General features: G+C 48.4%; 1 protein-coding gene across 1 annotated transcript in view; it reads right to left on the reverse strand.

The window, feature by feature from the left end:
- Positions 1-4,443, reverse strand: part of TFCP2L1 (transcription factor CP2 like 1) — a 31,176-nt gene extending 26,733 nt beyond the window's left edge. The window contains exons 1-2 of the mRNA XM_065750581.1: positions 4,377-4,443; positions 1,653-1,804 (exon numbers count right to left, since the gene is read on the reverse strand). Of these exons, the coding sequence (XP_065606653.1) occupies positions 1,653-1,804; positions 4,377-4,438 (214 nt within the window). The 5' untranslated portion in view covers positions 4,439-4,443. The remainder of the gene's footprint in view (positions 1-1,652; positions 1,805-4,376) is intronic.
- Positions 4,444-12,368: the final 7,925 nt, after the last annotated feature.

The following is a 12,368-nucleotide window of genomic DNA, read 5'->3' on the forward strand; positions in this document are numbered from 1 at the left end:
CCTTAAAATTCCATAAGAAAAGAAGCTGTTTCCATCTTTCACGGCAAGGCAACAGCACTAGAGTTCTTCCCCTAGCCCCTTCCCAGCTCTTCCTACTGCACAGCTCCTGCCAGTTTCACCCCTGCTTTGTTCTTCTAAACCATCCAGCCTCACTCCCCAGGCCATAGTATCCCTAATTTTCCCCTCGGGGGTGGAAGAGGTGCAGCAGATACCTGAAAACTAGTGGCTTGTCAAGAAATTACATCAGTACTGTGTCAAGATGGAACAGGAGACAACTATTCACAACAGTAAGTAAAACAAAGTCTAACACAACACAGTCCATCTACAAAGGGAGTAACAGTATTATTTTGCACAGAAAACCTGGACTTAGTCATAATTCCCTTGAAACTGACAGCACTGTGTAACAAGTTGGGTCATTTTTGCCCTTCCAATGTAAAAAAAACAAAAACAGGTGCTGGCTGAAGCATCTGGCATTCAACCTCTTTAAGATCTTTTGCTCTGAAACTGGAAAGAGCTATATTTCATAGAGATATCCATTTTCAAGTCACCCTTGATATGCCCCATGTCACCCGCTGGGAGTTTGCTGCATTTGAACAGATGAACTGGGAATACAGTCACAAACCTCAAGCATCCTCTGACCTGCATAGCATCTGGGCTTCTTGGGTAGAGCCTGCAGCACTTGGCCTATCGTTCTAGCAGGGCTACCAGCTAGCAAAACAGATCCACCAGCCAGACACATCTGAGGCCAAGGCTCTGTTTTGCACAAGCACTGAGAGGAACCCAGCCAGAGAGACACTTAAGTAAGCTTCACACTCAACGCACAGAGCTTGAGGAGCTGGAGCAGTGTTCAGAAGCCAGAGAGGATACCAGTCACACAGGGCAGATGACTCTAAGGCTGATGCTATTGTAATGCCCCTGTTATCAACCTGGCAGAAATTAAGTGCAGTACATTTCTGCATAATTTGTGCCTAGAGAGGACTTGCCCCTCTGGGACCCACATGCAGGAGGTAATACAAAGTGACAGCCAAACTCCAACCACAAATGTATATGCACAAATTGTGACAAAGGAAACAAAAGGCCTAGTGAAATGCAGGGCGTTGCATAACAATTATGCTGTGAGGTCTGCTATGGAGGAGCTTGCTACTGCTAACCCCATCAATTTGTCAAGTTAAGAGACTCAGCAGATCAGAGCAACATCACCCAGCCAGTGGGAGCAACACCATTCTCTTTTGAGAGCACTGAGAAACCCACGGGTACTTGCTATCTCATTTGCTGTGGCAATGCCCTCCAGAAAATCTTGGGGGCCTGCAATGTTAAGGTCTCTGCACAAGTCCAAAGCTTTCCCACCTGCTGAATTCACCTGGTCTGTTGGAGATCAAGCCAGTACCTGGCCACACGGAACTGTGCATGCTATAATGATCTTTTAAGTCAAAAATTAATCAGTGGTACTTTATCATTTCCTATCAGTTGAGGAATCTTTAATTTTTTCACGCTTATATGCCAGGCTGTCCTTTCCTCCATCCCCTCCCCATTTCTTTCCATCTTTTCCCCTTCCCACTGCCCTCCCAGTGAGCCACCAGTAAGGAATTCAATCTCTCTCTCATGAATCATTCCCAGGAAATGCACCCTCCTCCATGCAGTGCAAACTCTACCTTGGTTGAGGTAGGTCAGGGTTTCTTCGTGTAGCTTCACAGCAGGGGATGTGGCTGTGCAGAGGACGTACTGAAACGGAGGCAGCTTGGCTTCATTCTCAGGAGACAGCTGTGGTTCCTCCTGCTTGAAGATGGGCAGCGCAAGGACATCTCTGAAACACAATTCACATGCATTTATTTACAGAGACTCTATGGAATATTTTGCTCTCACTCTGGATTTGATTCATATGCTCTGAGATAACGGAGATGATCTCTGGAGGAGCGCTGAGTTAGGACAATACAAGGCAACTTCTGCTGGCTGGGAAGCATGCAGGCACTCAGCAGCAGCTTCACAAGGAGCCAGGAGCAGTCACAGTCCTCTCTCCTTTACAAGATGTTTGTGCTGACCTGCATGCTGAGTTGCAGCCAGACTGCTCCCGGCCCACGCTAACCCCAAGTGGAACAGATGTCAGTAATGCTGAGAGCACAACAGAGCTGTTAGCACAGAGATGTCAGGAACTGGTGACCTTATCTTCACATATCTAACGCTGGAGAACCACATCGGCCTTCCCTGCACCTCTGACTTCTCTGGTTATTGTGTCTGCCTACTTAAGACACAATATTCTTCCCAATTAGAAAGATAACGCTGAACACAGAGACAGTTCAGCATAAGTAATGAGATCTTTTCCCCCCCTCCATTCCCTCTATATACATCAAGACCCGAGACTCCCACCAGAGGCTGCATGCACTTCTGCTCCCTTTGGAATCCCCACGCTCAAGAAGCTCTAATAAGACTAATAACTGCTCAGGGGCATGCCCACGCACACAGGCACACTCTCTACAGAAAGGCCATCATGAATTTTCCCTGCCTGTTCAGTTAATGATCCACTTTGCACTCACTGCTAACACCCACAACCTTGAAGGCTGCCCAGGTCAATGGTGAAACAGCGCAGTGGTTTGCAGCAAAGAGCTGCAGCACCCTGCTAACACATGGGGCTCCTGTTTCTGGAGAAACAAAGCCAGAGGGCAAACCATGCCACTCTGCTTATCAGCAGGAACCAAGAAACACCCATCTATTTCCATTCTCCCCCCCCCAGCTGCATCCCTCTGTACTACCACCGACACCAAGGCACCCAGCCCTATTCACTTGCTGGCATCGCTGATGTAACTGCTCTTACCCAACTGTGGTCATAGAGAAGGCTTTTTCTGCTCAGTGATGATGATTACTGTGGTAACAAAGAGACAGAAATGCCCCCAGAAGATGTCTGAAATAGATACCACAGCTTTGGATCAAACCTCTGAGAAACATTTCACCTCACTAGAAGTGTTCCCAACACAGAAAGAAGGTGCCAACAACTGGCGAGGGGCTGGAAGAAGGTCTAAGATGCAAGTATAAAAGATGTGGTGGTATTTGCTCAGCTCTTCGCTCAAGGTTGCAAACCAAGCCTTGAGAAAAGCAGGTGGGTGAGATCCTGGAACTCTCCTGATGTTCACCTATAGGCTGAAGTGTTATGGTTCTGTTATTAACCAAGGATTGGTCCACATGCCAGGGAAGGGAGAAAGGTGTCTGAGGCAGGGCTCAGAAGGTTAGAGGAACACAGTGAGATAGACACAGCACTGCCATGACAATGAATGAAGACCTATCGGATTATTCTGCAGCACTGTCTCGCTGTCGTTACAAACACCAACGTTATGGTACATCAGAACTTCCAAAGATGCTGCAAAGGCTTCGATCTTACAGATGTATCATCCATGGGAAGGGGACCACGCAACTTGAGCATGCTCGGTCAGTCTCAGCCTGTCTGTGGGCACGGACAGCCCTGGGAAGCACAGCTCAGAGCACAGGGCACTCTCTAGAAGTGCACGTCTCAACAGGCTCCTGGGAATCGGTCAGAATTACAGCTCTCCATGAGAACTGGGTGTTTAACCCAGGAGACTTCCCCCAAAACATCTGAAGCCATTGCTTACCACTGCCCTAACTCCGAGCTAAGAGTTTTGAGCTCCAGCTCAATAACTCCCATAGCCACAGCAGCAAACGTTCAGTATGCTGAACAGCATGGTGAAGCCTGACCCGGGCTGGGTGATCCCACAGCACTTCGATGCTGCAAACCCACAGAATGCCCCACACTGGAAGTGACCTGTATGAAGCATCAAGTCCAACTCCTTGCTCAACACAGGACTGACCAAAAAACATACCCTATGCCTGAGAGCAGCGTCCCAGTACTCCCCGAGCTCCAGCAGCTATGGGACATGCCCACCACCCTGGGCAGCCCATCCCATGCTCGCAGCCCTCTGGAGCTGGACCCTTGAGTGCCGTCCAACCTGCCCGGGTGCACGCACGGTGAGACCACAGCCCTACGAGATTCCGGCCTTAGATATTCATAAAAAGAGAAGAATTGACGAGCACCCAGAGGAAAGGAAACTCCCGAAGTTGCCTGCTTTGTCGTCTTCTGGGGCGGAGGAAACACGGGTTTGCGCTACACATGTTGCGGACTATTGTTTCGCAGCCCTTTAGAGCTTAAATTAGGAACGCTTAATTAAACGCGACTGTGCAGAGGCAGGAAAAAGCTGGTTTAGGCGAGTCGAGAAAGTGAAATTGAGAGCTGCACGCCCGCCGTCCCCAAAGGAGGGGGCAGCCCCGCTCCGAGCGGGGCAGGCACGGACGGAGAAGGACGGGAAAAAGAAACCCGCAGCTCCCGCGGCTCCTCCGGACCGATCCCGCAGCGTTACCCCGCGGGGACTCACCGCAGGTAGCTGCCGGTCGAGTGCTGGTTGTAGTGCTCCGGCTGCGTGTGCCAAAACAGCATCTTGGGAACGGCGGGGACGGGAGGAGAACGAGAAAGGTCCCAGCCGGGCCGCCCACCCCGAGGCGCGGAGGGCACCGCCGCCACCACCAGCAGCTCCGGCCGCGGCCCCGGCTGCTCCCGGCGCTTTTATGGCCCGGCCCCGGCGGGCGCGGGTTGGCTGCGCTGCGGAGCACCGGGTCCTCCCCCGCCCCGCCCCGCCCCGCCCCGCCCCGCCGAGCCGCGCCGCCACCGCGGGGTGCAGGTGGGTCCGGGCGGGCGGGGCGGGGCTCGGGGAGCAGGGCTGCCCGCCCCGGGGTGAGGATCGTGTTGGTGCCGCTGCCTTTCCGCAGCTGCGAGAGTTTCGCTGTGCCCGCCGGAGCGCGGGGTGAGGGTAAATGGTCATGCGGTTTGGTCCTGAAAGGAGGACGTGGCGGGGGTGGGGGTCAGCCTCTGCTCACACGTAATAGCGATGGGATTAGAGGGAACGGCCTCGTGTTGTGGCGGAGGAGGGGCAGGTTGGGCGTTAGGAAACACTTCTTCCATGGAAGAGCGGTGAGGTGCTGGCAGAGTTTGCCCGAGGAGATGCTCAAGTGATGTGGCACTGAGGGATCTGGTGGGGATGGGTCGGGGCTGGACTGTGTGATCTTAGAGGTCGCTTCCAGCCTTCCTGAGCCTGTGATCAGGTGCCCTCTCCTACCGCAGCACTGCTCTTCGTCTGTCACTGCACTGCCCCGACGCGGAGAAGAAATCTCACAAGCACCGCTCTGATTTGTTCGAGGGGACGTGAAGAGGAGCCAGAGATAAGCACGCGGCTTTCTGATTAAAAAAAAAAGAAAATAGAAACCACCCTGGAAAACAAAAAACGCCCAATATGTGTACTTTCATTCTAGGGTGCTGTTGTGCTTGTGCCCAAAAGTCTTGCTGCTCATTACCGTCCCCATTGCTGAGCGCTGAGCAGAAAACACGCATGCCCTCTGTCTGCCTCATTGGGTCAGTATCTTAGCACTTTGAGTCAAGACTTTGCACCGAAGCGACTGAGGTAAAGACACACATTCTGCTCCTTTTCCCCCCTTGCAAAAAGAAAACGACAACAAAAAAAGGAGTAACCTTTCAGCTGAGAGGCTGAAGGGATGTGAGCACGGGTGTGTTGTAACCCTGCAGAGCTCAGATTGGCAAAAGCAATGGTGTGCTTCGCTCCCACTGAATTAAAAGGAAACAAAGCATCCAATTATCTTCGTGGATTCTACCACAAATATTTAAATTGCTTCTGAAGATCTCACACAAGCTCCTACGTCAGGTGAGCAATTTTGTGTTCGTGAAGCCGAAAATAAACTGAGTTCAAGGATCAAGGTTGAACATTACCATGTACTGAAGAGCTTCCAAAAGCTGCAATTAGCTCATTATGGCATTAGTCAAGGTTATTTATTCAGGGATTACTCCAACTCTCTCCTGTTGCATGGGCCAAAGCATCTGCTTCTGCACCAGCCTGTATGTTCAAATATAATCTTGTATTTAAGGAAGAAGAACATTCCTTCTCCTCTCACTGTCCTGTAGATCTCTGTATGACTGAATCTTTCTTTGCATCCTTAATAGCTCTGTCCATGGCAGAGAGCCTGGAAGGCAATGTTACAGAGTTGAGGCACGGGGCAAAGAGTTAATCCAGCCCAATGTCTGCCAAGGGAAACTACAAAGGAAGATCTGGCCCTGTTCCTGCCTGCACTCGATCCACCAGGACCAGGCTTCAGCGATACAGACTGACTGGATGAACTGCAGGCAGCTGAGGTGGTCAGCAGAGACCTGGGAAGGCTTGCTGGGTGGTTACCCAAGCACTATGTACTCCTGACGAAAGGAAATAGCATGAACTGTTCTCTGTTGCTTCTGTATTTTAGCTCCTAGGTTTCCAGCCTCTCCTCTGGATACACTGGAGGAACGATGTCTAAGCTCTTCAGGATAACCAAGTGTCAGTACTGTGGCTGGGTAGCTTGCTCTGCTTTTCTGGGGAAACAATGAAGGCTCCAGAAACTAGAGAAGAGTGAAAACCCACAGTTCTAACAGCTGTGATGTTAAACACTAACATTTTAGCAGTCATTGATCTGAGCAAAGTAGGGCACCAGTAGAGGAAGAAGTCATTTCCCTCCCCTCTGCGGGATGGTAAGGATTATCATGCAGCCTTACCAAGCCTTACTTGGTTTCTTAAACCAGCCTTAAGAAAGCAACTGGTTTTATAGGACTGTTCTCATTCTAAAAGCTGGCAAAATCATCACCATGCCTTTGTGTTTGGGACAGCTTCCAGTGGCAAGTGCTGGCTCTCCCTGGTAGCCCACCACCCTGGGTGGGTTCCCATTGACTTCTACTGAGCAGCGCTTTCAGGCCAGCAGTTTGGGGCAGTGGCTTCCACCAGAAGTGTGAATGTAGGACATGGATTGGGAAAGGCCTTATTCATTCACTGAGAATGAATGAGGTCTTGAAAACACGGAAAGAAACAAGGAGCTCAGTTTGGTTTTATCCAGCCAAAAATTAACAGGTGACTCAACTGTTGTCTGTAAGTACTCGCATGGGAAATCAACATTTTGTAAGCTGTGCTTCCAAACCCCACAGCAAAGATGCAAGAGCCAAGGAATAAACATGGCACAGAAAGGAAGTGAGGCTAAGACCAGACCGCACAGCTTAGCAGGGAAGGTTATCAAACACACAAACAGCTTCGCCAAGTCTGTGATTCTCCAGCCCCATTTTCTAGACCTAAACCAAGACTAGACTTATCTCCCTAAAAAAACACATTCTGGCTCAAAGAGAAAGGAACGCATGAAGTCCTATGGACAGAGGAAAAATGCTCAGCAGGATCTTCTTTCTTTATGACAGCTTTTTGTGACAGCCTGTCCCAGCTCCTTCCTGTGACAGTCACCTCCCTGTTCTACCTCGTGCACGTGGGGCGATGCTGAACACCCAGAGGTGCTCATGTGTCCTGATGCTTTGTCAACACAAATGTCACAGCACAATGAAAATGGCACTAACTGAACTTAATAGCAAAACAAATATCAGAAATAATGCCGCACGGAGAGAATTATTTATTTTCTTATTCAAGCCGTTCATTAAAAGCCTCGCCATTTTCTCACTTATCAGAGGTCACCATCAAATTTCCAGTTGACCCTGAATTTCCAGGCACAACCAAGCGCTGATGAACCCGTGAGGTGGTAGTTGGGTTTTTCTTTGCCACAGAAATTAAGCCTTGTTTGCAAGCTTTCATCAATGTCACATTCATCATTTTGACTGTCCTGATTTTATCAGTGGAATCAAAGATCCGTTCTTCCTGGTGAACATTTCTCTTCAAGTCATTTTGTTGTGGAAACAGAAGTATTTACACAGTGAGGATGATAGATGATTGGATGACAAAATAAGTGCTTTTTAAACGCTCGTTATACATCTTATTGGCATCAGCTTTCTCATTGTGAGCTGCGGGCTGCTGGAGCTGTGCCGGGGCAAGGCGAGGGGATGTCACTGCCCAGTGCCATGCAGGGGAGTGAAGTGCCTTCACCTAGGGCCGACAGCAGCCCGGCTCTGCTCACAGCTTTACTGTCAGAGGCATTCTGTTTCACAGCAAAAAAAAAAAAAAAAGGAATATCTTCAGCTGGGACAAAGATATCTGTGAGAGCCACGTGTATCCCACATCCGCCCACCAATCTGGTTTGCCAGCCTGCCCCCAAGCAGCTGTGTCAGCACAAGTGGGAAGGGAAAGGGAGGGAAGTCTGCAGCAGGGACCGCTTAAACCAGCTTTGCCAGACAGAAGAGTGAGTGAAAGTGCAGGAAATGGTGCCAGAAGACATCTAGTCCTTGATCCTGCAAGAGGCAGAAGTACCCTCTGCAAATGCACAGACAACAGCAGATGAGGTGGTTGGCAGAGTGAGCACCAGTGCTTCTATTGAGCAGGATTTGGACAACATCAGGTGGACAGAAACATCCTGGAGCTGAGCAGAGATGCAGGAAGCACTGCACTGGCCCCATACACCAGTTCAAGCTGGGAAGCAGCTGGCTGAAGAACAGCCCTGTAGAGAAGGAGCCATGGATTAATTACCTTGAAAGCCAGCTTAAGCAGCAGACAGCTGTTCCACTGGTAAGTGCAACGCTGGGACGGGTGACCAGATAGGCTGCGGCATCTCCATTCATGGAGGCAGTCAAGATTCAACCAGACAGAGCCACGTCGGACTCGATCCAGTGCACACCCCAGCCTTGTGTCGAGGTGCAGGTTGGGTTAGAGGCACTCAGAGATCCCTTCCCACCAACATTTCAACAAGTGTGTGTGAAACCCAGTTGCAAGGGATACTGTGGTCCAGGCAGGTTTTACTGCTCGTTCCCCACCGCCCTGTTCCTGCTGAAGGCAATATCCATGTTCAGCACACTGCTAATGGCCAGGCACGTGGGCAGCTTCCAGCTTGCAAGGAGACTCATCGTGAAAGGTCTACATGCTGCTCTACTGCATGTGCTTTCCTGCCCCACTGAGACTTCTAAGCAAAAAAACATCTGAAAAGTGGTTATTTTTAACTCTGGAGGAAAGGCATTATTATAATTTCAACCTGGCAAACCAACAGCAACAAGCAGAACACATCCTCTCCAAAGTAAACTCCTCGAATGTGAAATGATTCCAGGACAATAATTAGACACAGTTGAGTGTGTAGATGGATCCGAAATGCTCCACCCCAGGCCACGTATCTGTATTAGGACAGCACTAAGCCTGGAAAAGCACATTACAGAGCCTTTCATGTCCCCTGCAACACACTTTATAAACAGTTTTGTTTCCTTGAAAGTATTAAGACACTCCACATACTTAAAACATCCTCTGAGGGACTATTGGAAGACACTTCGTGCCATAACAGAATCATAACTTACAGTTCACATAACCACCAGTCCTTCACAAGTGCTATAACCCATAAAAACCCAAAATAGGAGAAAATAATGAGCATCACTTATTATTATCGTATTAGGTCTTCGCTTCAAAGTGCTCTTCCATTAAATGAGGTTTTCCATATAGAAATACTCTAATTAGATGATTCATGAGACAAATTTACAACCAAGAAGATAAACTGGGAAAGGAAGTGTGGTTTTCATGTATTACCTATGTGTAGCCTGTCTGTAATTATTGTCAGCTGGCGTACCCACACACGAGAGCCATTTTGCAATGACAGTAGTTTGTACAGTTATTCTAATAACACGTTATTCCCTTATTTTTTGTAAACTCATTTTAAGACTCTTACTTGGTTTGCATAGTGATGCTGAAGTCTGAGCAGTGGCACCTCCTGTGTCCCTGCAAGGGAAGGACGATGAGGAGAGCCTGAACTCGACTCACAGTTCATCTGCTTCCTCAGTGTTCCTTTCTCATTCCAACATCCCAGATACCAGCCTGCTCAAGGTGTCAGCTCTCATCTCTGCAAACATTGTGGGGGAAGTGAATACATGTGTGTGATATGGCACAGTGTGGATCTTGGCCGTGCCATAACCCTGATGAGATCAGCAGAAATGAGCTTGACTAAGACGCACCAAATTTAACTTGTTCCCACAGAACCTGGGGCAGGCGTGCTTGTGGGTTAAGACACTGTTATTTCTAAATCAGTTAAGATAAATCAGGACCGATTCCAGATCACTTTAATATACAGATCACCTGATTGCTGACGTTCCTTTCTGGTGTTCATGAGGAGCGGGGTGGGATAGCAGTTTGAGGGCATGAACCACAACGAGTACCTTCAGATAAGATGATGCAAGCAATCCAAGCTCAGAACTGCCCTAAACCAAGGCTTACTGTTTGTTTTTGTATTGAAAAAAAAACCAGCCTCGCTGACAAACCCTCCCGGGAACCAGCACTCTGGCTTTTCCCATAGAGTATTTAGGCAGGGGCAGCAGCAGCTCAGAAGCCCAGTGTTCAGTACTGATAACTCCACCATGGCATGCTGAGGGTGTAACTGAGGAAGGGTGTGCCAAGCAGGAACCACTTATTTCGGTAGGATTTGAGCTCAAGCGCACCCTTATTTCATAGTAAAGGCAAGCCTTAGACTTTCAGAGGATGTTTGCCTGTGTTCTGCATTAATCAGTGAGTGTCAGTTAACCAACGTTTAGGTTGAGCTCAAGGAAGGAAAGATGATCAATTAATTGAGGTTAAAACAAGAGACATCTAACTCACAAACTCCCATCCTCTTTACTCCCATCCTTGAGAACAGGTTACTACCCAACCTCCTCTGTATACGTTCGTATAAATGTGACATTACTTGGTCCATAAAACAATTTTGGTGGTTCATTGCAGGATGTGGACTCCCCTGACACTGAAACACACTGTGGACTTGTTCCTGCCCAGGAAATGGAGCTGTGTCTGTTTATATGGCATCAGATGCATAGCTCTATGAACACAGCAAAGTGCATTCAAGCACACTATAGGTTCAGGTAAAAGAAACGTGCAGTCCTGAAGACAGGTTATCGTAGGTGGAGCAAATAATCAGAGTTGTGAAGAAGTACTGGTGTGATGGGAAGATAAGCTTGTCTCACCTGACTTTAGATGTCTAAAGGCAGACCTACACCTTGTAAACATCTATTTAGACTAGGGTGCTGTGTCCTGGACTCCCTGCAATGTGCTACTGAGATCCCACTGTCTATAAACACTGGAGATAATCAGATCAGTCCTTCCAAACATCTGCTTTCATTTATCAAAACAAGGTTAAGACACATGATGTTAGTTTATAAACATCTCTCTGGGAAGGGACTCACTGCAGCACAAACAGCAGAGGCGGTGGCACTGAGCTGGGAGCTCACCCCAGCCTGCAGGGAGACCTGTCCAGAACACCTGGTGTGAGCAGCAGCCATCACAGAGATTATTACGTGACAGAATGCCATCATCTTTCTCGTGAATGAATAGAATAAACCCTAAGTACATACTTGGCAGTGTCAAGGAGTCAGATGTATATCCAGTTGTTGTAGCTGCATTTCAATGTTCTCTGCATATTTGGAGTGCCCAGTTTTGGTTGTCTTTATCACCTGTGCTTTTTTTCCCTTCAGGTACTCAAATTAATTGATCTTAAAGTCTGGGCTTCCAGTATCGTGTTTGGACTTCTCTACCCTTAGAAGGAAGTAAGATTACACTTTTCTGATCTTGCAGATCACTGATGCACTGATGAGCGCTCTGTATTACTGGTAACACAGAACCTGGGTGGAATTCCAGAAGAAAATACATTATGATAATATTTACAAAAGAGGAAAAGGAGGAAGCTAGATGGGAATAGCTGATATAGGACTTAAACAATGCAGCAGCAGAAGCAGAGCAATCAGCTCTGAATCACAGGAGTTTATGGACAACAAATCTGGTTAAACCAAAAGCATTTTTAAAACGAGATTGTAATTTCAACTGCCCAGAGTCACAGCATTGGTGTACATGTACTTTTATGAGAGAGATAACTTCTGATCTAAGCACTAGGGAAAGTACCAGAGCATAGGAGCAATGCAGCACATAACACACATATTGAGATTGCAGAGCCTTCAGCTAAGAGGCAATTGTTGCCAGTAGTATTCAGAAAAAATCTAAATCAGTACGTTTACAGAAGATCTGAAGATGGCCTGAGTGGAAGACACAAGTGATACCAAGTCTCCTACTAGAAAAAAGTGGCTGGTGGTTGCTTTGGGACATGTTCTGGGAAGGCTGGGGCTGACACTAACTGCCTTCTTTCATTTCCCCATCCTGCCTTATACTGTAGGCCACTGGATCCAGCTCACTGTCCTTTCTCTCCTTCCCGAATGCCCCAACGCTCCATTCCACCCCTTATCTATCACCGTTCACAGTCTTGGGCTTGTCTCAGCCTGGCAATAGGTTGTCCTTTGCTGAAGGCCATCCTTCCCTTGCCTGATCCACCCTGAAAAGCTGCATGTAGATGCCCTGTGATCTTGAGTTTGCTGATGAGCGTGCCACTAAGCCACGCTCATC

The sequence above is a fragment of the Cyrtonyx montezumae genome, unplaced genomic scaffold (assembly GCF_038088225.1).
Source record: "Cyrtonyx montezumae isolate F1298 unplaced genomic scaffold, pur_monq_1.0 scaffold_7, whole genome shotgun sequence".
In the NCBI taxonomy this organism is placed as follows: Eukaryota; Metazoa; Chordata; class Aves; order Galliformes; family Odontophoridae; genus Cyrtonyx; species Cyrtonyx montezumae.